Source organism: Gymnogyps californianus, chromosome 2 (genome assembly GCF_018139145.2).
Source record: "Gymnogyps californianus isolate 813 chromosome 2, ASM1813914v2, whole genome shotgun sequence".
Taxonomy (NCBI): domain Eukaryota; kingdom Metazoa; phylum Chordata; class Aves; order Accipitriformes; family Cathartidae; genus Gymnogyps; species Gymnogyps californianus.
Window position 1 is genome coordinate 59,858,038 of NC_059472.1, and position 25,969 is coordinate 59,884,006.

Below are 25,969 nucleotides of genomic sequence, written 5' to 3' on the forward strand. Positions count from 1 at the left end.
GGCACCTAAATAGCCACGAGATTTTTAAATGGGAGTCTCCTTCCCCTCACCTCATGACATGCCTGGTGTGATTTTTCAAAAGATCTCTACCTCCAAGACTTTCCAGAAATAAAAACTTGGGCTTTTACTTTTCATGCTTAAATGTGGGATGATCGTCTTTTTAAAAATCCACAGTTGTTTTTGGTTGCTGAGATTCAGGAAAATAAAACAACATACCAGAGTAACTAATCCTCCACACTTCTATGGCAAGCGTACATGCTTGCAAGCTGTTTAAAGTGAGGTCCCCAGTCTGTAAGGTACTCATAACTCTGATCTGCGTCTGACACGTTTGAACTTAAAGAGCTGAGGGATCCTGCCAAAGAGCCAGTCCCCTCAAAGGCATAGGTCTGAAGTGAGTCATATGGAGGAGCGCTAGGATCTGTATTCGCTTCTTCAAGCTTTTCTGAAATGAATTGCCTGAAGATCGCGCTGTCAGGGCCAACCTGCAGAGACTGTCTGTAGAGGCTGTGGATTTCTGTGGTGACCTTCTTCCGAGGTTTGTGAGTTCGCACGACAGTGCGGGTCCTCAGTGCTGAAATATCAAAGGCTTCTGTGTCCTCCTCACCACCTCCTTCATCATCATACCTGACAATGTTCTCTCTGAATTCTTCCATTTTCTCTGAAAAGGGAGACTTCTTCCTCTGCTGCCTTATGGCTACAATTGCCAAAAAGAACACTGACAAAAAAAAAGAAAAGAAAAGAAGGAAAAAAAAGGGGAAAAATAAACAGAACCAGAGACTTTGAATGTGTTTGGAAAGACTTAAAAAATGGTAATGTTTCTTAATATCAATACTATTGCAAAGTAAAGCTATCTTAACAAATTTATAGAGCTGTAATTTTTATGGATTTTATTGTTTTGAGATGAGTATAGTATGTGGTGAGAAAACGGCTACAAAGGGACTTATAAAATAGGTGAATGAAATGGAGCAGTTCTTTTGGTAGATGGGAGTTTGAAACTGATGGAAACACAGGTTATGCTTTTTGAAACTGCTTTGGTTTATCACGTAATATATCAATTTCACATTCAGAATTTAAATTCTTAATCTCTCACTCTCTCTCAGATAAAAGCCTCAGGAAGATCACATGAAAAATGAGGCAATGAGTAAAATATCCTCCTCAGTTGGTTGAATCATTCAGTTCCATAGACTATGCAGGGTGTGGTTCAATTATTTCTGTTAGCTGGTTTGGAAATTTGAAGACTATCACTAAATTTTGCGTGATGTTGTAGCAGTACTTACTATCAAGGCCTATGAATCAGAGCAGCTTGTTTGTCATATATGAAAGCTTTTTAAAATTTTATTTTAAAACATTATTTTTTAATCCTACCTCATTTCATTTTTAGCTGAATGATCCCTTTGAAATAGTCTATGACTTTCACAGAGATTAATGATTTCAGTTTTTAACTAAGTCTTACTGCAGTTGTATTTAATAAGTAGTTTGTGGCCTGTAATTTTTTACTCAGGACATAACATGATACAACTACCAACAATGACAGGATTTTACCTCACTTAAGGATATGAGGGACCTGAAGTAGTTCTTTATTTCTACATATTTACTATACAGTATTACATTTGATTGGGAGATAGCAACACCAAACTTGAAAGCATTGGAAACAAGAATTTCTGCAATGTTATTATATATTTACAAAACCCAGATAGTTTCAACTCTCCAAACCCTTTACATGGTGAACTCTTCTAATGGTATACATGATGATACAGGAAAATGGAAAAAAATGAAACTTTAGGTTTCAGATTTAAGTGGCAAACATATTATGTATAGAACCTTTTATTATTTCATTTTAAATAATCACAAAAATATACTGGAAGATTTAATGGATTTAAAATACGTGTGTCTGTAAAGAGTGTGGTAGATTAGGTTTTTTTTCTTTCTGATTAATATATTTATCTATATCACTACTTTGACTTTTGTGATATGCATAGGCCCAGTAGACACCAAGGGTTTATTCCATCTGGAGAGAGGACCTTGATGAATAATTCCACTGACAGCCTGGATAATGCAGTGATATAGTTTGCCTGATCCTCAGTCCCTTAAGCGCATAACACAAAGTGACCAGGTTCAGATATCCTGCAACAATCAAAGAAAACTTGAAATGCACACTGGCCTTCCTGTAAGCTCACACTGACTGCCAGGTCTAAGGCAGGGACTTCAATCAGAGGGGCTGCCTTCCTGTGCCACTACTGAAGACTACCTGGGACAAGGAATGCTCAGATTTAAATAAGGTGACTCTGGGAGTGCAGGTAAGTCTAGAAACCACAAGTCCAATCGTATGTTCCTGTTTTCTCTGTTGGAAACCAGGAGATGGAAGTAGAGGGACTAGTGCATCCCTGGACTTTGCTGTGGAGTCAAGAAACGGCTAGTGTCTGCCCAAGAGTACTCCCATCTAGACATAATAATTATGAGGTACCCTTCCATTGTTTTCATCCTTGCCCTGTCTATTCAATGTGTTCACAGGGATAAATAAAAACGTGTATTTTTTTGTAGGCTATTCTTTTTCCTGCATGTCACCTAATTTTGAGAGCCCAAAGCCATTTGAAGATGCTGACTCATAATTAACAGGTATGTGTGCTGCTTCTGGGCAACTCATTTATCTACATGGGACTAAATTATAGGGTTCCATCTGAGGAGAAATTTCAATGAGTTGTCACCAAAAGGTTCAGTCAGGAGGTCAAAGGTACAACAGGAAATAATTGGAGCCAGTTTCTATTCCTTATGTTAAAGAAAATAAGCCATAACCTTGTGGACAGAATGCAGAATATGGGTGATTTTTAACTCGTTAAATTTTTTTTTTACTGGTATAAAGTCAAAATAATTCCATTAACTTTATTAGACTAGTCTTTCTTGTCTTCTGTTGCTACTATGGCAGATCAAAATACAGCATCAGAATAGAGCTGCAAGCCTTCATTTCCAAGCCTCAGCTTTCTTGTAGTTAATGATGATATGTTTAGTGTTGTATGCTGCTATTTATGGACTGGTAGAGGTCATATTGCATAACGAGGGTAGAAAAAAGAATGTTCTTTACCTAGATATCCTTCATATGGCAAAAAAAAAGGGTTTACTTAAAATTGTTTTGTGTTTCAGTGATATAGGAGTTTATTACTATCGTGTTTGCTCTTATTAACAAATACATTGAGAGAATAATTTTCAGTGAAAGTTTTTGTTTCTTAAGGCAATGTAATTTCTGTTATTATTATTTCTTTCCAGACATTATATTTGTGTAGCTAGATATTATGCTGCAGTTTTCTTGTTTTGACTCTGACTGTATTTTTCCTTATTTTTTTTAGAATTTTGTTGAAAAACAATTTATGCTAGGTTTGCACAATTTATAATGGTGATTTGATATCACACTGCTTAGTGAAATCCTGATTCTATATTTTCTTACTTTGGAGTTGTTTGTTTGTAGTTTCATCAGTGGAAATATGGTTTTACTAACATAATCCATTGTTTTGTGGTATTTTTAGATATGATGTTTTACGAAATATACTGCTATATGGCATAATATGGATATGCCATATTATTACACAGGCAACAGGGATTTGGAAGTCTTTCCCTGTTGCTTTGTTGGCATCAGCTTGAATTCGGTCTTGAGGCCCATGGTCACCATCAGTAACCAAGCTCTAAGGTCAGTTATTTTGCCTTGGAAAACAAACCTACCTGGCTCTATCAGTTCTCTTTCTTTCCTGCTGTCAGAATCTACCATACCTTAACCTGACTAACTCAGACAGGGACAGAGTTTCAGGATGGATATTTAGACTTTGGGGAATGATTAGTACAGTGTGCCTGCTGTTACAATGTGTCAGTGTCATCAAATCACTCATTGAACACTGCAGGAATATCCTTTTGCTGAAAAAAAGGAAATGCATTTTAGCAGCGATAACTGCATGCTTCACTAGGTGAAGAAGTTGTTTTCCTGAGTGCTGTCACTCCAGTATGTCTTGCAGCAGCCATAGCCCCATGCAGTGCAGGAACACTGAGCCTTGGGTGGTTGGTCTGGTTTTGAGTGCCATGTGCCAGCTATGTATGACCCTTTGCAGAGGTACAAGCACAACTCCCATGCATTTAAAACACTCTCAAACCCACTTCTCACATCCACAAGCTCCCAAATGTAATGGAGGTTAATTTGGTGTCCCATGAGAGGAAAAAGGAGATGCCCAACATTTGGAGAAAAGGCTGTCTGGAGATGCAACCTTATTAATTGACAGAGAAACTTCCTATTTGTTTCTGGAATTGCTTTCTGAGAGTATCGAATTCTCTTTTTCTTTTATTATTTTGTATTGATCTTAGCTCTACATTTGGCATACCTAAGGCAGAATAAGTAGGGTACTGGTCCTTCTAATATATTCTTATACTAGCCAATTTCCTTGTGTAATGCTATCTTCAGCTTTACCTGGGCTCAATACAGACTTTGGACCAATACAGACAAATAGAACCATGACTCAACTAAAGCCAACTTTTCGGACATTGTGTTAGAATTCAAATTTTACTGAAAACTGGGGGGGAGGAATTATAGTTAAGAAAACAGAAAAGAAATGAAATATTTGCCTTATTGCGTTTTTTCTCAATAACACAGTACTTCCAAGCTTCCAGTCAAGGGAACATCTGTGTCACTTAATCAAGCCTACTGTAATAGGAAACGAAGTCATTTCTCTTACTCATACTTACCTAGGAGTATTAGTATGCAAGCCAAAACAGCAACTAAAGCTTCTGTGCTGAGACCCATGGCATACATGAAAGCTCCATATCGACAGTAGAAGGTGTTAACTTCAGTGTCACAGTCGCAGACAGTGATAGTGAGAGTATTTGTGCTTGTCAGCGGTGGGGTTCCATTATCCAGAATTAAGATTGGCAAGTAGAAAGAAAACTGCTCTTGCCTCCTGAAACCACTTTTTGCTGTGAAAATTCCAGCTGTGTTATCTAGAAGATAAATTATTATGCATGATATGCATTTATCATTTTTTAACAACAACAATAAAACTCCAGTGGAATCTGACCTATTTAAAAACAATGGTACTCTGCAGAGCTACATATTAACAACGTTAAAAAAGTAAAATGAGGCACTGACATATGGTGAGTTTTTTGTGTCAATTGTGAATAAATGCATTTATTCTTGACATATATATTCCAGGGGCAATAATAAAATTTGAACTAGGACTTCTGTTTTTAATGTTCAGAGCTACAAAAATCCCAGTGTGTTCAGTACCTGACACCTGCTCAGACTAACTAATTGATTCTTAAAATGGTTCCATGTAAGCAGCTGCTACCAATCCAGCAGTTCACAGATGAAATATAGACAGTTTACCAATCAAAAGGCTTCAAAATGTGTCTGGCAGCACACAGAGAAAACAGGTGGCAAGGGAAAGAAGTGAAAGCAAGAAAAAAGTCCACTAAAATAGTCTTATATTTGTTTCCCTGACTCAAAAACTGGAGCTAGCTGAGCTCCTACTATCTAAATTAGGGAAAAGTTGCTAGAGGCTCTCCCCTTGCTTTGTATTTAACTATTAGTGTTTAGAAATCAGTTCCATACAAAACCCAGTAAGCAGCTTAAGTTCAGCTCCTGCTGCATATCAACTAATTCAAATCTGAAACTTAGCTTGCCTCAAAACAAATTAGCCCTGTCTAAATCTGTGTATAATGGAAAGAAGAAACATCTATAAATGTTGACGTCAGAATTTTTTATCATGGTAGGGTGAATTACTGCATGTGTGCATACATGTATGCAGGAAAAAAAAAAAGTGTTTCTACCATTATCTGTATGATACTTCTATCCAGCCTACTGAAACTAACTCCCTCACATTTAAGTTCTTCTAGATTTCTGTCATAATTCAGAAGATAATTCTGAGATAAAATGCTCCAGATCTGTAGACTCACTTTTGCTTTTGCCTAGGACTATCCCAATTTACCCAACCATTTCTATGAAATGCAGCAGAAAGGGAGAGACTAAGGGCTGACACTATCATGTTATAAAAGGTGGGTTGTTTTTTTTCCCCATCAATAGCCACCAAAAGGTCCTGGATGTACTGCCTTGTGCATGGCTCTGCTCGAACTCTGTGCAGAATAACCAAAGGTGAGAAAGGCTCGCGGCTCATACACAGTTTGACCTTAATGTAACAAGTTATCTCTTCCTGGCACTGAATGAGAGGTTAATGAAGCTGGGAGTTTAAACACATATTAATACATTAACTTTAACTTTGGAGATATTGAGAGAAGTAGTTTGCCATTTAACATAGTCTGAACTTTCCAAAACTTATTTCCATTGATTTATTCACCTAGCCAGGACATTCAAATAATTAGCAAAGTCAATAAGAGCAATGTGTGCTTTAGCCAAGTCTGAAGAAGCTCTTCTTTGTAGTCTCAGCAGACTGACTGTAAGCGGTCATCCTCCCTGCAATTCCATCAGATACTGCACTTACATTTTCACCTCAGACTGGTGTTGCTTGATATCCCTCTATATCACACTTTGTAAGAGTCTCAATGTATATCAGTTCTGAATAACTTTAAAATACATATAGAAGACATTTTATGATGTCATCATTAATCGCATATGCAGTTTAAAATACATTGGGAAATAAGATTATATTCGTATTTATCAGTGTTTATAATTTTGGTCTTGCTGAAGTTATGAAGTAACAGACTTGTATTAACAGCAATCTTCCCTTTCTGGCAATCTTGTTTCTTAGATAAATAGATAATTTTAACAAGAAAGTTGGTATTTCCCACCATATCCTACATTAAGAAAATAAATTTTAAGGAATACCAGTGTATTTTTCATCTCAGCATTTTTTCTTTCCTTGAAATAAAACTGTCTTTTGCTGTTTATGTTACTTGGCTGAAAAAGGAAAATAAACTGTTTGGTATTACTGAATTATTGTTTTGAAATGCACCTCATGACATGTTCATATCTTATAACAACAATTTCTATTTAAGTGGAAATTTTTTATAAAATTGGTGATGTGAGGACCACTAGAAGCATGCATCTTGTATTAGGAAGGTCTTAAAGAGCTACAGGAATTACACCACCTTGATTATCTTTGACAGTAAAATGTGAGTTGTTTGTGGCCTCCTGAGCCAATGAGAAGTAAAAATGGTGACCTTCTGCTGAGTCATCTTGATCCACTGCACTGATGCTTTGAATTAGCTGGAAACACAGATAAACAGAATTGTTTAAGAATAAAAGTATTTACTTGTCCTTTAAAACAATAAAAGGACATATCAAGTATGTTAAACTGTTGATGCTAGAGATGTGATTCATGAATACATATTGAGTGCATGCTATGCAGTCACAAATATACACCTCCCATACTCAAACAGTCTCATTGAGACTCAAATTCTGCAAATACTCTGCTTTGGTTTTTCTTCTGTTTGAGAGAGGCAGGCATTAAAATCTTGAGAAAATGTAAAAGATTTTCTGGATCAAAAGACAAGGGGTAAATAAAGTTTCCATAAATGAAAAAAGTAATCATATATATAGTGTTTTGTCCTTTTTTTTCAAGGTGAAAAGTATATAATTCTACATTTGAACAAATCTCTATACAAAACCCATTTCCTTCCAGCCCACAAACACATTGACATCATTCAACTGATATATTGTAACTCCAGTAAATGAGATATAGTGACAAGTTCATGTGCTGAATTGTTGATTCTGGATATTATAACAGATTGATTATGGAACTTCTTGGCTGCTTTTTCTCAAGAAAGCAGAATAGCCTTCATTTACAACTATGTCAAACCAGATAGTCATTGCAAGATAAAATAAAAAATAAGTTATCATTCAAAAGAATATCTTTCATGTCTGTAAATAAACAACTACACTACAGTTAACATAATTAGCAATATTTCTGTTTAAAAAGAGCTTGTATTTGTTGCTTTTATCAGTAAATATTTAATGACCTGGGCATCAGCATATATTAGTAAGTGAGTATCCTCGCCGATCAGGAGGAAAGCAAACTGATGTAAGCCCATCAACTTTCAGAAAATTGTCCGATTTGAACTTGGTCATTTTTTTTGTCATCAGTCATCTCATGCCTTGTAGATATTTGTACCCAAGAGACTTGAAGCCTCAACTTTCCCCAAAGCAGAAAGCATCTGAATGCTACAAGCGGTGCTTTAAAAGCAAAGCAGTAAGTCAATGGAAGTGACTACAGCCTTCCATCTGTGCCTTTGAAAACTCTCTCCCGATTAAACAGTTTTTCAGTCAAAGATCTAAGACTTCAGCAGACATTCTTTTTCTTTTCAAGCAAGCGAGTTTGATGAAATCATCACAGCAGAGCGCAAAATGTGGCTCATACCCCAGAAGCTCTGTATTCTTAGCATTCCGCCCTTTTTATATGTGAAATTTATTTCAAATCTATATTTTGACTCTATGAAAAAATGAGGACACTTGAATTTTTTTTGTTGCCACTAATGAGAGGAGTGATTGTTTGGTGTTATACCTGGTGACAGTGTACAAAGGATGAAGATTCTTGAGGAAATTTTTTCCCTTTCCTCAGAGCAAACAAAATAGCTAAGGTGATGCAAATACAGGTATAGGCATGCAGGTCAAGAAATCAGTGAAGAGCAATAACTGATCCCTATATTACCTGATCATAAATCATAGACTTCATTTTTATAAAGGAATATAGTTTTCAGAATATGCTCGATATGAACAGCAATAGAGAACAAAACTGTATATTTAGTCTAAAACACGAACAATGGCACAATTTCATGATAATATGCTGCCATATACCTGAAAAAATGCAAAAAGACTCTGATGGCCTTTGCTGATGATTTGCTAGTAAAACCTCCATGGCCGCAGCTGAGAAAAAGCTTTGTATGGATATATGTCTCTCCATACAATTCAGGGTCTATCAAGCTGGACCGAATATGCAGAGTAATACAATAATCTACAAAGACATCTTAGCCACATACACTTTTTTAATTTTTTTATTTTTTAGTTTAGTTACTTGACAGAGAAGAATTACCTACCTACCTACCTACCTACCAAAAAAAAAAAAAAAAGCATTAATTATAGATGTGATTTTTATACTTCCAGTTTTCATTCTGATTAACAGTTATTTAACCAGGTATTAGCAATGTCTTTGGAAAGTATATTTGTAGGAGTCTATCATGTTTGAAAATCATAAAATTATTGCAGTTGCGAATTAGATACTGTTTTGCTATTTCATTATTAAATTCCATTAGTTTACATACAGAATGTATTTGTCCATATAAATTTTATCTATATCTGATCCTATCAATACTACTCTGAGGAGTGTATGTCTAGCTGAAAAAAACCCCACCTTCCCTTGTTTTGATCTGTACTGTGCTCTTCTACACAAACCTACGACTCCTATGGTTATTCTAGGCATATTCACATGCCTTTAAGGATTCAGTCTAGAAACAGGGGAGTATTTGGAACATAAGGACAGGGTAAACCCTTACTGTTTATTTCTTACTGTATCACTTCCACTAAGATTCAGCAAAACCCAGATGAGTCTATAAAATATTCAGAGAGCAATAGGCAGCTCTGATTTTGCTGGCTCTAAAGGAAAAGTAATCCAGAGAGAAGGAAACTGTTTCTTTTTTTCTGGTTTCCTAGGCTTTTGTACATCTAATCTAGGAGATTCTAGCCTTTTACCAGGGAAACTGGCATCACAGACTGAAAAACTGCACTTATTGTTTGTGAGTCAAGGTTTAAAAACCCCCTACATTTTAGTATGTAAACAAAGAAAATAGAGTGAATGATGTGTTGCTTCTGCAAGGTTGTAACAGTTGTTGTATTGACTAGGCTGAAATTTTATTGCTGTAAAATTTCTTATTTCAAGTCTCTTTAATCTAGAAGCTTCATAATCCAGCAGTCCATTTGAAAATGTGCATTTCTTTAAAACTGAGATTAATTCACTCAATTTTTCTGGAAAAACTGATTTAAGTTCATGGTGGGTGGGCCTCATTTACTGTTTCTTTCCAAACAGACTGAGATCACTGCTGGGAACAGCAGGGGCTCCTTTGATCAAAGGTCACAAAAAGATGTGGCCTGCTATACTCAACTTCCCCATCCATCTGATTAGTGGGCCCTTTCAACTAATAAATATCATCAGTGGGGGAGTCTAAGATATCGGTAACAGCTCTGATCTCTCATTGATTAATTATTTTGTATAGAAGGGAATTTCTGTAAATCCTTCTGGACTGAATGTCTAGCTGAGTGTTTGTCTTGCAAATAACAAGTTCTGGAGTATAGAGTAGTTGACTGCCTGGTAGTCTTAATGAAAATTCATTGAAAATTTATTTCCTCTACCCCAAGTAGTCTCACTGAATTGGATTTATGGAGATATCCAGAAGGAAGAATAAAGCTTCTCATTTACAGTCCCTTCTGCTTCTGAGGGCTTTTTCTCTACCAAGTTCAGCTTAAGGCATAGACTGCCCATCTGAACAACCATCAGTACCATTAATTTTGATGCTAGAGTACTCTGAGTGTATAATTTGGAGTCCTTTGCGTGTGCTCCCACACCCAACTATAGTCTTACCATTCCCATTAGACAGATGGAAGGACGTAGGAACAGATTTGCCACCTTTCTCTTTCTGCTTTAGTTTCTTCTGTTTTGTTTTCCACCCAACATCCTTCAATAGGAGGTCTGCTGTGTTTTATAGGATATAAGAGATCTGATCATCCACCTGTTTGGGGAGTACAGAACTGGTTTTGTTCAAATTGACAGAGGTCTTATAAGTAGTAGGATTTTTCTCATTGCTTAGTACTGTTTGAAGACCATCAGAGTTTAGTGCAGGTAGAAGATTAAAATGTTCATTACTACAGTCAACACCTGCATTTTCCAGCTAGACCTTCTACCTCAAGACCAAGGTTCTCCTTTTGACTGCTTCTATTTCTTTTTTTGAAAAGTAAATTGGCACAATATTGATCTGATTTCTCTGGGTCTACTGTTTCTTCTCAGCTATAAATAAAATGGTGTACATCTCAGCGAAGGAATAACGATTATAAAGGTCTTGCCATGACACTTAGGTGCCTTTTTATGTTTGTATATGCTGATAAACTCTTCCTACCTATTCCATTCTGCTATGAGATAAGGTTGTTGAATCATGGTCTGTATAAAACAGAAAAAGAAATTTTCCATGGGCCACTGTGCCTACTGTTTCAAAATGTCACAAATTATACTCAGTGCATCTGCAGGTGTAGCTTAGAGTAAGGACCTGCTAGAATATATGGTGCTTTCACAGCTTCACCATGTTTTTTATACTCTAAGGGTTGCCCTCATTGCTTCTTTTCTTTTTAACTTTTTATTTTCTTATCACAACTGTTCAGATGCTTTTTGTAAATGATGAAGAGAACATAGCAAGGTAAAATAATAAACATTGGCTTACTAACCCATCACTTTCACTTCTCCACTATCACAAATCATTTTACATCATGATTCGTTAGGACAGATCTGTTTTAGCAAACTGCTCATTGTTAACATTAATTGTATACCCCTAGAATTTGGTTAAAGATTTCCCCTCTTCTCTTCTGTCAACATTTCATTATGTAGAGAAGTAATATCAAATGAGTACTCTTCACTTTCACTGCAACTGATGATTATTTTATTATATACTAAGTACTGAGTAAATAAATTAGGTTTTTTTCTTATCTCTAACTCAAAGTGTTCTGCATATATAGTCACTTTTTTTGGATCTAATAAAAATTACTAAGCAAGCTGCAACATCAAAGTCACTTCATACGTGATCTCCAAATTACAGGAAGTCAGAATTGCCAGAATAAATATGCATTAGAGAAGACAGCATTAATTCAGAATGTAGGTGTATCCAGTGCAGCTTGTCTTCAGCTGAAATCTGTTTCCTGCACGATATGAAGAAAGACCAATATCCACAAAAGGACTGAAATTACCATACATAAAAACAGATACACTCTGGATGGTCAGTTTGCTTACACATGATGTAAAACATTTGATATAGCTTACTTCAAAACTTTCAAGCTTCAGTTTCAGGCTGAGTTAATTTATTAATGCCTTGGGAATTAAGCTTTCTGGGTCAAATCCATTCTTGCTGGGATGTCTCTAGTGATATCTTCGGGACAGATTTGGTCCATTTTATGTCCTGATTATTTTTATAGAATATTGCCTCTAGAATTCAACAGTTTGTATTTACTGTACACACACATAAAGGGTAGCTATAAAGAATTAATACCACATTGTGGTCATCATTTACCATGTCTACATACATGTTATAAAGTCAAAAGATCCAATCAAAAGGGAATCCTGATTTTGGATGTCTTATTAATATTGTTCTATTTGATCTGATACTGGCTATAGCTGTAGTAAGACAGAAAACTATTTTACACAGCAACTTTCATGTTAGAGTTATTTTGAAAATAATGTATTTAATACTGGTGGTGCAGAGAAAGTGGTTTTTCAATGTGCAAAAGAAAACTTTAGTTGTGGTTAGTATACAGCTGACTTAGCTTATAGGAGAGTACAGAACTATAACATGAAGTGGATAGTGAAAAATCCATTTGAAATGCCTAATATACATGATGAATGGTTTTAGAATGATGCCAAAAAAACACCTATCTATCTTCTTTACTTCAATTTTCATTGTCAAATTCCAAATTATAGTCCCACAGACCGAAATGTAATCCTTTTGTTAGAATGCCTTTCAGAGGCTAAGCTAAACATGTCTGTAACTCTGACAAAACCACCATACAGGGACATGAAGGTCAACATTCATTGAATAAAAGCAGACAAATAATTTTTTATAATCTTTCAGAAAATCCAAAACTTCAAAACAAGCATTCTTCTCCAGATTGAAGCTACTGTTACTGCCTCTGAGTTTGGATAATTAGGAAAATAATTAGTTTTATTCATGATGTGTTTCACATTCTTTATCATAGCCTAGTATACTCTAAGGCTATGTAAAAATAACTTATTTGCCACATGACTCTACGTTGCTTTTATTGTAAACCAGGCAGACACCAAGAAAAAGTAATCCCAATAAGAAAACTTATTTTTTGACAGTATCTTTCCCTCTGCAGTGCTTTTCCTTTCTTTCCCCCAAACACTATAAGCTGGGGGATGCAAGTGTATTTCAGAATATCCTATGAAAGTAGACACAACTCAGCTGAGATCAGGGAAGCAAGTGAATTCCAGAGGTGCAGAACATCTCTGAGAATATCTCTCAGCATATCGTTTCCAGCTAGATGGATAGAGATAGCTACTTTAGAAATTGAAATGCAATGGAATATCTATAGAAGCTTTGATCTCTACTCATAACATGTAAGCAGATTCCTGAGCCGTTTGGAATTGATTGCAGAAATATCGCTAAGATAAAAAGGTATATAATGTCCTGATTAAGCCCTTCAGCTGCTTAAGCTGATTCTTCTGAAATGTAAATTGTGTTATTCAGTGGACAACCAGGGCATCTATAAAATCATTTTTGAACCTTTTGGCTTCTTGCTGATGAAATTAAAGAACCTTTTCTTCTGTAAGTGAAAAGTAAAAAAAAAAGAATAATAGCACTGAAGGAGATACATCAGCTATCAGTTCTGTTTTAAATCATAAACAGTGAATAAAATATCATAAACTTTGACTGTGATAATTATGCACTTTAGTAGCAATTTCCTGTTGTTCTTCTTCCTAAGGTCATTTGTTAATGAGAAGATTATTTAACATTACTGTCATGGTCACCAAAGACTAAACTAAAGATGCCTGTGACTCTCAAAAACCTATAGCAATGAAAAAAGAAAAAAGAAAATATAGAGTAACATTTTGCCTGTCTGTAAAATGGGAAAAATATCCTGCTCATTCCTCATTCAGATGTTACAATGTTAAACAGGAATACTTCCGTATCCTATGCTCAAAGAGTTTGCTACTATTGTTACTACTATTATTCTTTACAGTGCCATTTTCTCCAGTGATTCTCAAAATACTTGATATATATATAATTAGTTATTGAAAAGTAGCCATTAATGGGTTAGCATACAGATGTTATTTATCGGTAAGCTACTATAGAATAATAAAAACCTTGGGAAATAAATCACCTGGGATTTTATATTGTAGGCAAGTCCAAGACATGGATTACAAATATCCATTTTATAAGCTTCCATATTTATTTCACGGTGTCTTGAAGACAAGGAACATGAAGTGGCATTTACTTTAATGCCTATACTTTGATCTGTCAATGAGTTACCTGAAGACCAAAAGAAATGGCTTGCTCCAAGTACCTCTGAACCAGAAGTAGCCTTTGCAGAGTGGAAAATTACCAAATGCAGAACAAACAAACCAACTGCTGATAGAGAAATATATAAATGGATGCAAAAAACTATAAAGAACATACTTTCGCTACAAGGAAAGCTTTATTTAACTGCAGACTAATCAAGGTCAAAGTAAACCAAGCTGGTGTAAAAAGGAAGGCTCTGTGATTCAGAAATCAAAACATAGCAAAACGTTTGAATAGAACCATCACAAATATCCCAAAGGTCTCTTCTGTATGTCCAAAGAATGCTTTAAAGTGATCAAAAAACTTATAGATTTTTCTGTCTATGGCTTTTTGTTGTTGCTTTTTTTTTGCTCATTTTGTACCTTTTTTTTTTTTTTTTTAAACTTTGAAATCCTGTTTTTCTTTTTGCAGTTTTCTTTTAGACTCCTGTGTGGAGCCTGGCGTCATGCTTATTGCACAGCTTAGGGCTTAGGCTGTAGAACTAAATCACTTAAAAAAAAAGTAAAACTGTAGAGGAAAGTGGGTGGAGGAAAATGAAGAGTCAGCAGTGTACCTGGGGGGTTAGGGCGGCTGGCTGATGTGACCCCATTCGCCTGGGGAGTGAGTAGGAAATGAAGAAAATCCTCCAGGGAAGGATGCTTAACACAACAATCCCATAAACTGCCAGCTAGGGAAGGTGTTGCAAGGGCTGTGACTTTAGGGAAGGTGTTGCAAGGGCTGTGACTTAAAGATCTTCAGACTTCCACTGAACTAGACAGAGTCTGAATTCAGTTCACAGCAAATGATTTCTAACTGAAGAACACAATGAATCTGGTTTGAGTCTGGTCAAAGTCTGGTTCTTCTGGGCTACGTTATGCTGTTGCTGTAAATACCAGGCCTAGTTTTAACTTCTGTGACATGAACATGAATCAAATCTGTGTTTTATGCTGGGGTTTTTTTCAGAAGTTTCTGTCTATATTTCTCTATTACCCGTTTTGATAGACAAACAAGGAGATGTATCGGTTTTGTTTTAAAGGGGGAAAAACACACACCAGTCTTCTGAAATCTAAATTTCAAACCATACATATATCAACAGAACTGATTTTTGAAATAGACAAAACACAACCTGTACTCACAGTACTGAAATAATCAATATTAAAGGAAATAGTAACATCTCAGACCAAATCTTCATTGTAATGAAAAAACTGATGACTAACTCCTTCACACTTACCTGGCCAGAAACTGCATTTTCACAAACAAATGTTTCATAATATTTAGGGAATTCTGGCGCATGATCATTAACATCAAGAACTTGGATATACACATTTGCTTCTGAAATTTTTTCAGGATTTCCTAATGGTTAAAAAAAGAGAGAATTCAAAAGTTATGATCTACTACATATTTCAAACTAATGTAGGCATTAGAAAATTTTACTTATATTCTGCAGAGAAGAAAATAGACACATTTTATACTAAATCTTTTTAATGAGTTCAAATATATCCTATACATATAAAAAAGGGCATTTTCTTTCTTTGCTGGGGTTCTGTTTACAAAAGATGCAAAAACAGGGGTTTGTTTTTGTTTTTGTTTTCTCACCAATCCATCACATTAAATTATAGTAGTATATCTTGAAATATATAAGGATATTTCATGCAAAATTTTAGATTTGTTCACTCTTTCATTTACCAAGTCAGAAACTGATTTAAATGTAAAAAATAAAATCTGGTCTGGAGAAATTAAATGAGGTTTTGTTCATGCAGAACAATTTACTGTACTAGTCGTGTAAGGGTATATGGAAGGAGAGTGTCTGCTCCTCTAAGGGTATCTGGTCAAGGGCCTTATTCAATGCAACAAGAGTTAATAAGAAAAGGAAGAAGCCACAAACAAGAACATACAGGGACACAGACCTGAGGGACAAATGATAAGGGAGGGAGTAATGAGAACCAAACCGGCTCAAACACACTAATTGATGGGGGCACGTTAGAGTGTGAGAAAGTTTATTCCTGGGAGGTTATCAGTTCGGGGACCTTGTCAATTGGGAAACCGGGGGAGAAAAAGGGGAAAATAGAAACAAAATATACCAAGACACAGACCTGACAAAGCAAATATGGAGACAATGACAAGAAACAAACCTCACAATAATTGATGGGCTATCCAGAAACCACAGGGCAACAATTCCAGGCAGATCAACCTGGACTTTGCAACTGATAGGACTGTAAACCAGAGGGACTTCAGACCCAGAGGGGCGCGGGAGTCAATGGAGCTGTACGGACCCATGGGGGATGCGCAGGGAGGAACAAAGAGGTGGTGGACAAAATGGGTATAAAAGGGGACAGTCGTTTGTAAAACAGGGCCAGTCAGTATATTCGTCTGGCTGAGTCCTGCGCCTGATCACCAGTCAGTCCTGTTATCTTATATCTTCTTATTAAATCTTTTCTTAGCTATCTCTCCGCATAATCTCACTCTCTATCATTGCATATGCATGTGTGCTGCAGGGACTAAGTACCAGCTACTGGTGACACCTGCGTATGTGTGAGTGTAAATTGGTGCCAACTACTGGAGTCAGACAGGGGTGTGGGTGCCCCTGGCCCGTGGTGCCAGCTACCCGAGTGAGTGGGGGGCACAGAGTGTCTGTATCTTCCCCAAACTGGGTGTGCATGGGGTGTGTGTGTGTTTTCGCTAGCAAACTTTAAGCTAGACTGAACAGTGAGTAGGGGGTCCTTGGGTCCCGGCTGGACACTCAGGGGAGTCCATGCTGGTACACTCAGGGAGGACTGGTGAATGTGGGGTGCATGAGGGACAAGTGTGTGAGTGCTGTGGGTTTACCAGCAAGCATTGAGCATGGACTAGCTGGTGAGTTGGGGACCCACGAAGCGGATAAGAGGACCTGGGATCCAGGCAGGGGTGCCAGGCAGACAGGTTCCACACAGGTACTGAAGGGATCCGTGAGTGTGTGTCTGCTTGTGAACCTGGAGAGTGTCGTGTGTGTGTGTGCCTGCACCAGTGACCTTCTGCCTCTCCAGCCGAAGAGGAGGAGGGGACTTGGCTGTCTGTCCCTGTGGTTTATGTGAGTCCTGTATGTAGGTGCTGCTGAAGGCAGTGCCTTGTCTGTGGCAGTCTGCGTGACCGGCTGTGTCAGTGTCCTCTGCATCTGTGTGTGTGTGTCTCTGGGACACATGCTCAGCTTTGCTACGGGTTGAACCTGCAAACCGGAAAGCGTCAGCCACACCCCTGAGCCTGGGCAGAGGCCTGGGGTCCCCAGGCACCGGGCTGGGCTCCAGAGGCCGGGCAGGAGGGTCCTGGGCCGGAGCGGCTGGAGGAGGTGGCTGAACTTTCTTACATCACTTTTAACATTATGGATACCACAATGATTGGTCACAATCCTTTAAGAAATTATGTTACTCTTACTCTTCTTTAGTATTTTGAAATTTTGAAGCTTTGGGAGAAAATTTCACCAAAGTTCACGCGCTTTAAAAATATTTCTGCCACTGCTAGGCATGGATTAATTGCAGTGCACGCTGATACCCAACCCTAGCCAAGGCAGAAAGCTGAGACTTTGAATTTGGAACAACAGAGCTGTTCTATCCACTGGTCTCCAAACACATATTTGCAAAGAAGTTTGATTTTGCCCAGGCATGTCTACGGCATTACTGCTGACAGACTTCATAGACTGAGCTTATAGTTTTGTTCCAAGTATTATTTGCACAACAGGTTTAATTCTACAGCATTTTGTACTCACAGAAGCTGTATTGCTTCTGTTATACAAGTATACATTTTTACTGTATTTATCTAAAGCCACTTTATTACTGTGGCTTTAGATATAAAAGCTATGTCAGAACGGCTTATTCCCATATGAAAAGGAAAATAAACTCTGCTAATACAAGGCACTTTTTCCTGCATTTACTGCATTTACACAAGGTTATATTGTTATAACCACCTCAGACAAGGAAAAGCGAGACCTAACTATACTAGTTTCACGGTACAAAAGCCATGTGTAGACTAGGCTGAAAAAACTATTTATTTATGTAATAAAAATGTTTATAAATATGTCACCTGAAACCAGGGGAAGGAAGGTCTTCAGGTACAGCATTCTCCAGGAGAAACTGGCTGCTCATGGCTTGGACGAGTGTACTCTTTGCTGGGTAAAAAATTGGCTGGATGACCAGGCCCAAACACTTGCGGTAAATGGAGTTAAATCCAGTCGGCGGCCAGTCACAATTGGTGTTCCCCAGGGCTCAGTATTGGAGTCAGTTCTGTTTAATATCTTTATCAATGATCTGGACGAGAGGATCAAGTGCACCCTCAGTAAGTTTGCAGATGACACCAAGCTGGGCGGGAGTGATATTCTGCTTGAGGGTAGAAAGGCTCTACAGAGGGCTCTGGACAGGCTGCATCCATGGGCCGAGGCCAATTGTGTGAGATTCAACAAGGCGAAGTGCCAAGTCCTGCACTTGGGTCACAACAACCCCTTGCAATGCTACAGGCTTGGGGAAGAGTGGCTGGAAAGCTGCCTGGCAGAAAAGGACCTGGGGGTGTTGGTTGACAAGCTGGCTGAATATAAGCCGACAGTGTGCTCAGGTGGCCAAGAAGGCCAATAGCATCCTGGCTTGTATCAGAAATAGTGTGGCCAGCAGGACTAGGGAAGTGATCATCCCCCTGTACTTGGCACTGGTGAGGCCACACCTCAAATAATGTGTTCAGTTTTGGGCCCCTCACTACAAGAAAGACATTGAGGTGCTGCAGCGTGTCCAAAGAAGGGCAACAAAGCTGGTGAAGGGTCTAGAGAACAAGTCTTATGCGGAGCAGCTGAGGGAACTGGGGTTGTTTAGCCTGGAGAAAAGGAGGCTCAGGGAAGACCTTATTGCTCTCTACAACTACCTGAAAGGAGGTTGTAGCGAGGTGGGCGTTGGTCTGTCTTCCCAAGTAAGAAGTGATAGGACGAGAGGAAATGGCCTCAAGTTGTGCCAGGGGAGGTTTAGATTGGATATTAGGAAAAATTTCTTCACTGAAAGGGTTGTCAAGCATTGGAACAGGCTGCCCAGGGAAGTGGTTGAGTCACCATTCCTGGAGGTATTTAAAAGATGTGTAGATGTGGCACTTAGGGACATAGTTTAGTGGTGGATTTGGCAGTATTAGGTTTATGGTTGGACTTGATGATCTTAAAGGTCTTTTCCAACCTAAACGATTCTATGATTCTATGATTCTATACTGAATACCTCTCGGAAGTCTCCCGCCTATCAGCACATCAAATCCTCACTTACATGGCATAGCTCCAAGAAATGTCTGCCTTCTCCACAATGTAATTTATTACTCTAATAGGCAAGAAGATTCACTGCAATGCTAACGTTCACATTAACTTGGATGTGTTGTTGGGTAAGGACCATAATGAAGACATTTTTCCAGTGAATAAAATCATCTTAAGACATTCCAGGAATACTAAATACTTATCAGCCTAAATATCTATCAATATCTCAATCTGCTCTGTCTAAACCAGAAGTATGTCACTCACAAGAATATTCATTATAGTTAAAATATGCCTCATGATGACTGCTAGTGTCACTGCTTCTGACCTGTTCAGAAGTCCTGAAGGCATTTTCTTAAATTAGTCAAATGGGCCTTTAAGAGAAAAACAAAATATACTCCTTTCTGCCTGACTTCAAACTGTACAGGTTTGGTTGGTTCTTACATTGGTTTTTTGATGTATAATTCACTAGTTGCTTGGAGCAAACATTTGTTTTCTTGGATCTTATGGAATCTGTGCTGATAGCTTTGAGTCTTTTGCCAAAGGAAATGGCAGCAAAAGCAACTACCACAGAGATAAAGGGCTAGATACTCAGCAGTTTCACATTGCTATTCCTTCTGTGAAATCATTAGAAGTGTGCTAATTTACCAAAGCTTATGATCTGTCAGAGTAATCTCAAAAATGCTTCTTTGTGGGATGACATTTCTCATGTTGAATCGAAACATCCATAATAATACAATAGGCAATGAAACAGTGCTGGGCTTATCTTTTAAATAAACATAAAAAATAGCACACATCCCTTTAAGAAATAATACAGAGAGTGTAGGACTTACTTAATCTCTTTTACTTAAGTCAGAACTGAATGTGTAGGGCAGAGATTTGGCATTGAAAAGAAAACTTTGTAATACCTATTAGAAGGCAGGGAATACCTTTGGTGGCTTCAGTCATATACAAAGTGGCATGGGAAGGACCCAGATACCTTGGCCTATTCCTAACTTGTTTGTTCATAAGATTCGTGGATGCTATATTGGCTTTAAAGCCTACCCTTTGCTTGCACAATCATTTCGATAGCACCTTTCAGCCTAGAGCTGCTATTCACATTTGTTTTCTTTCACCAAATAACCCTTCTTTTTTAATTTATTTTTGGTAATAGTCTCATTTCTACTTCCTTAGTATATTTGGGTTGTTGTGTTGTGGTTGTTTTGTTGGGTTTTGTCCTCAGCATATGGTTAAATTACAAGGAAGAGCATTTCTCACAGTGCTGTTGGAAGATAACAGTATGGAAGTTTCTAATTTTTCTGAAATCACAGGTGTTTTGTTTTGGGAGGGAGAAACACATTAAAAAACCACTCTTGGAATCAGTGTCTGGTAAATATTTAATGAAAATTTTGGGTGAAGCAGAGTGACTCCCTTTGTTGCAATTGGGGAAGATGGTAGGCTACACTTATTTTGTCTTTTATCCCTTACACAGGAAAAGAGTTGTCAGAATTTGAATACAGCTATTGTACAGTATCCTACATTAGGCTAAAGAGCTTTCAATGAGCAGAAAATTTCTTTGTCATGACAGAGATCGGAACTTGAAAGACAAGATCTGAGAGAAGAGGATATCAAGCGCAATAGACTGGATCAGTGTGAAGAATGAAGCTGATGTTTTAATTATTAGGGACCAAAATTAGTAACTTGCTTATTTTGGAGCTGTGTGAAAAGAAAAACAGTGACTATCTCTAGAGACAAAGTAGAACTCAGTACTTGCAGGGAATTAAAGAAAGCTTGGCATTGTCATAATTTAGTAAAAGGAAACTTGTAGTAATAATAACAGTAATAATAATAGTTGTTGTTATAATTATAATTTAAGTTAAAGCAAATTTCTTTACTTCCTAAAGGAAACAGACACAATTTTTTTTTTTAAAATGACTAATCTAAAAAGTTAGAAGTCTGTCAACAAAAGTATATATGACCAAAGTGGAGTGACAATTAAATATTGAATTAATTATATGATCCATGACTGAAACCTTCAAAGACCTGTAAGTTCTGTAGTCATGTAGTAGGTCTGGAACCCGCTGTGAAAGGACATCTGCAAGACCCAGTGGGAAAATGACTGCTGTCTCTTGTGGGCAAGTTTGCTTATGACTGGTAATGCACTTTTCCAATGGGTGTATAGAGAAATGAGGATCAAAGTAAGCTCAAGCCAGTTGCTATCACTGGGAATTTTTGTTGATCATCTATAGTTCAATAGAAAGAAAGCTGAAGAAGATATTCCTCTTCTAAATGAATGAATTGTCAATCTTCATCTGACTCAGTACATCAGTGTTAAGTAAAGCTGATGTCTTAAGGATTTCTTGCTCTCATGCATGGTTAGAATGCTGCTGTTTACGCTTCAGCCTTGTACTAGGTGGAAGCTGATTACAACCAAGTGAAAACTGATCAAAGGAAACTTGATTGCTCTTGAGCTAGAACCATATTAGGCATGAAGTGGAATAAGACTCAACTGATTGCAGCTTCCGACTGCTTGCGTTTAAGGTCCAATGAATTAGATCTACTTCTGGGTACCTTTAAAACATGCTATCTCAATGCCATGAGGACAGGATGATCCACACCACAAGTCTGTAATAACAGAGGCAAGCTCCTTTTACTAATCTCTGATCCCTGTCATTGCAATGGAGGCAAAAGGTTTGTGTCCTTTATGAATGCCAGGACCTCAATAGGCCCCTAGGGAGGTTGCTGTTGTAATGCAGTTTCAATATCTGTCTCAGCTGCAATGAATAGCTTGTGTGGATGGCATTTTGATTTGGCTTCAGTGGAGCCACAATGTCATGCACCAAATGTCTCATACACACAGTGTATGTTATGACTATATTTCAAGGAATAAAATGCTACTAGTTCATAATATAAATCATTTCAGGTATGCCCAGACCAAGGTGACCTAACTTCAATGCTTTTGAATATAGTGTTATAGACAGTGACCTTATCATCATTAAAGAAATAAAGAATAAGAATATGACGATAATGAGGGCTTGGTTTCTCTACAATAACTTTCATTACTGTGAAAGACTTGCTTTCTTTTGCTGCAGGAGACACTTATTCATTTGTAACATTTGGTTCTTTCCTATTTTATTGTTTAACTAAACAGAAAAGTCCAGACCAAAGTCATCCTGCTGTGTTTCCATAGCGCTATTCAAGACATGACAAAAATATGCCAGAGATCAATTTTACCAACACCTGCCAGCTGCCCAACAACATAAGTAAAATACATTCATGCTTAAAAACTCACAGAGAAGCTGAAAAGGAAGAAATACTATCAATTCCCAAACACAAAATAAAGACTTCAATAAAAAAAGGCTACTGACTATCGTATATTAAACTTCTAGCAGTAATATTCTACATATGTACAGGGAATGCTCCCTTTTGGGAATAGTGCAATTTATGAATGTGTGTTTAAAGTAGTCTTAGCAACAAATAGCATTTAACTGAGATTCAGGAATAAAAAAACGTGCTAAAATTATTTGGCAAAACCTGTCTGATTTATTGATTGGACTCTAGTTTCATATGCTTTTTTCTCCTTCCTGAGGATGGATGTGATTAGTTTTTAAATAATATCCCAATAATCTTGTTAAACTGCCTTATAAATCAGTAGCTGTTAATTTTCTAGAGTGTTGTCCCAGAGTTAGGGCAACCAGATCACCAAAAGCACAAACAGAGGCAATTTGCATTTGACTTTCAAACCAAACTGACAGGTGAAATCTATATAAAGGACGCTTCACAGATTTAATTGTCACTGAAGAGAAGTCTAGCTTATTTAGGCCTTACATTCACAATTAATGAGCCACAGGTTTCTGACTGGTGTTAAATTAGACCCTGGCTAATTTCACACTAGTCAAAAATCTGGTGTGAAATTAACCAGGGTCTAATTTAACATAAGATCCTGCACTGCAGGAGCAATTCGTATGCTTCAGTGTAACTTGAAAGCGTTACAGTCTCGATCCTATTACAATTTCCTTTCTTTTTTTATAAGGTCATCTTTTATGAAAGAGCACAGGACCTTGGAGCTCAAATACATTCCACTTCTATTTAAGTAATCATTTTAATAATGCTCCTTAATGTAGCAAGCAACAGTATTATAATGAGAAAGAAGCGTGTATTCTCCACTTAGAAGAAGGCATATTCAGAGGATAATTACAGTTCACAGTATATAAAACACAGCATTCCTTAAATTTCTTACTCACTTGTTTCTGTGGCTGTAACAGTTATGTTGTGCCAAGAAGCTATCTCTCGGTCCAGAGGTTTAGTTGTAATGATTGTTCCATTGTGTTCATTGATGCTGAACAATCTCTTTAAATGCATGCCATGGACAATAGAGTACCTTCACCAAAAAAAGTAAAGAGATTCCCTAATACTGAAACGTTCCATCAGAGGCAAGGACATAGAAAGCTATTGTCAGTTGAGAAAACAGAGCTGTGCATATATACATATAAATGTGTGCTGCAACAACTCAGAAATCATGAAAAATGTACACTTATAAGCATTCAAAATTCACTGCTGCCAAGATCAAAGCTCTTCTTTTTATAAAACTAAATATGTCTCAGATCTATATTAATGTGAACTGAATCTGAAATGCATTATTCATTCTTACTTCTAAGTCAGGCTCACAGCAGGTGAATGACTTCGTTGAAAAGAAACAGCAAAAGTGCCACTTGTGAAATGAATAACACTAACAGCTAAGTGGAGGTATAATGGCAAATATATTTTATCATTGCTGACATGCTCTGATGCCAAGGGAACGGGCATTATAAAGACAAACAGACAACTATCTGTAATGAGGTGACACTGAGGCAGGGTGCAAAACCCTAATGCAGGAGATGATTGCAAATGAGTCCGGTGTTCCTGAGTCTTCACTGAAAAGGCTCTGGATGCTATGTCCATATGTGGACATGCACATGCACACATACGTACATACATACCGTTCAAATTGTTAAAGTCTAACCACTGGTCACAGGCCAGAGATGGACTGAAAAAGACACTAAAGATATTGGTTCAAATGTAAAGGATATTTACCAATATTTTTCATGACAAATAAAAAAAAGACCGTATGTCACAGTTCCTAGTAGAGTCTGCTTCATGAAAATAATACCTGTTTGAAGAGTTGAAAGGTTCTTACCACTCCAGTTTGGAATTCCCAGGTACAACTATTCCCTCTTTTATTGTACCTTTAATTGTGTTTGACAAAGTCTTTCTATCTCCTGTTGGCACTTAGGACTCCAGCTCAGATTATGTGCCAGCAGTTGGATGACTCCAACTTGTTATTTATAGTTACATTTTGTCTGTTTTGAAAATCAGTAAGAGGATAAATCAAGGAACCAGCACAACACAGTCAGTGAAAGTTCTTATCATTTGAGCCAAAGATTTGACATTTATAAGTCTCTATTTTAGGGATTTACAATTCAATTTCTTCTTTTTTTTTTTTTTTTTTTATGTGAATATTCCTCATCCTCTGCATCCAAAGCCTATTTAAGGTTTTCTGACATTGGTGTTTTGTTTTGTTTGGGGTTTTTTTTGGTAATCTGATTCTTTATAGACAATTGTCAGAAAATCTATGTTTAATATTTTTAGTTATTTTTTATTATTGATGTAGTGAGGTGTTGTTGCACGGTTTTTTTCACTTTGTTTGTTTGAAAACTGGGGTCCACGAGGCAACACAGCTGGTTTTCTATATTATAAGAAACTGCTGTCGTTTATGATAGCAATGGTTTCAAAATTAGATTCATATGCATGGCACTTAGCCCAATAAACATATCTTTACATTAGAAGTGACATACTCTATTTTAAAGAAACTCAGTGATGCAATATATGCGTCACTGTTTTGGGACTATGCAGACATATTCAGTTTGTAGCAAGTTCCATCAAAATATTTCAAACTAAGAAGAAGTCATAGATATGCACCATGTTTAAATGTTTCACAGGAGATGTTGCAGTCATCTAAATAAACCACAAAACAAGCTTTTTTTTTTTTTTTTGAAAAACAAAAACATGTATATTTTTATTCTTATTTAATTTAACCTATGACTAGCTTACTAAATAACAGTAAATGAATGTAAAATCATAACAAATGGCCTTGCATTGACTAAACCTCTGAAGCCGTAACTATAGGTAGCAATATATATACATATATATATTTCTGCTATTAGGAATCTACACGTCATAAATTATTTTGTGTCTCATCCATTTGTCCCTGCATCCTAGCTTGTCTAAATTGCACAGTATACAGTGACGTCAAGTAACTCAAGAAGCTATTTTAATTATAAACCCCATGTTAAAGATTAATTACCTGTTTTCTCCCTTAAGAGACAGCAAAATTATTTTGCAAAATTAAAAGCCTGGGGGACTCTTTCTATATAATATCTCTGTGAGGCAATTGCAGTAGATGTAGGGAATTGTTAAATTTTTGGTCATGCTGAGCTGAACAGATGCCAGTGGAGCTGTTCTGTGTCTCCCTCCCAG

The 25,969-nt window shown here is 37.1% G+C and overlaps 1 protein-coding gene across 1 annotated transcript in view; it reads right to left on the minus strand.

Annotated features, from left to right (window-relative positions):
• Positions 1 to 224: 224 nt before the first annotated feature.
• LOC127029978 (cadherin-19-like) overlaps positions 225 to 25,969 on the minus strand; it is a 61,582-nt gene continuing 35,837 nt past the window's right edge. Inside the window, exons 8-12 of the mRNA XM_050915865.1 lie at positions 23,698 to 23,834; positions 15,464 to 15,585; positions 7,075 to 7,192; positions 4,720 to 4,971; positions 225 to 715 (exon numbers count right to left, since the gene is read on the minus strand). Coding sequence (XP_050771822.1) covers positions 225 to 715; positions 4,720 to 4,971; positions 7,075 to 7,192; positions 15,464 to 15,585; positions 23,698 to 23,834 — 1,120 coding nt within the window. The remainder of the gene's footprint in view (positions 716 to 4,719; positions 4,972 to 7,074; positions 7,193 to 15,463; positions 15,586 to 23,697; positions 23,835 to 25,969) is intronic.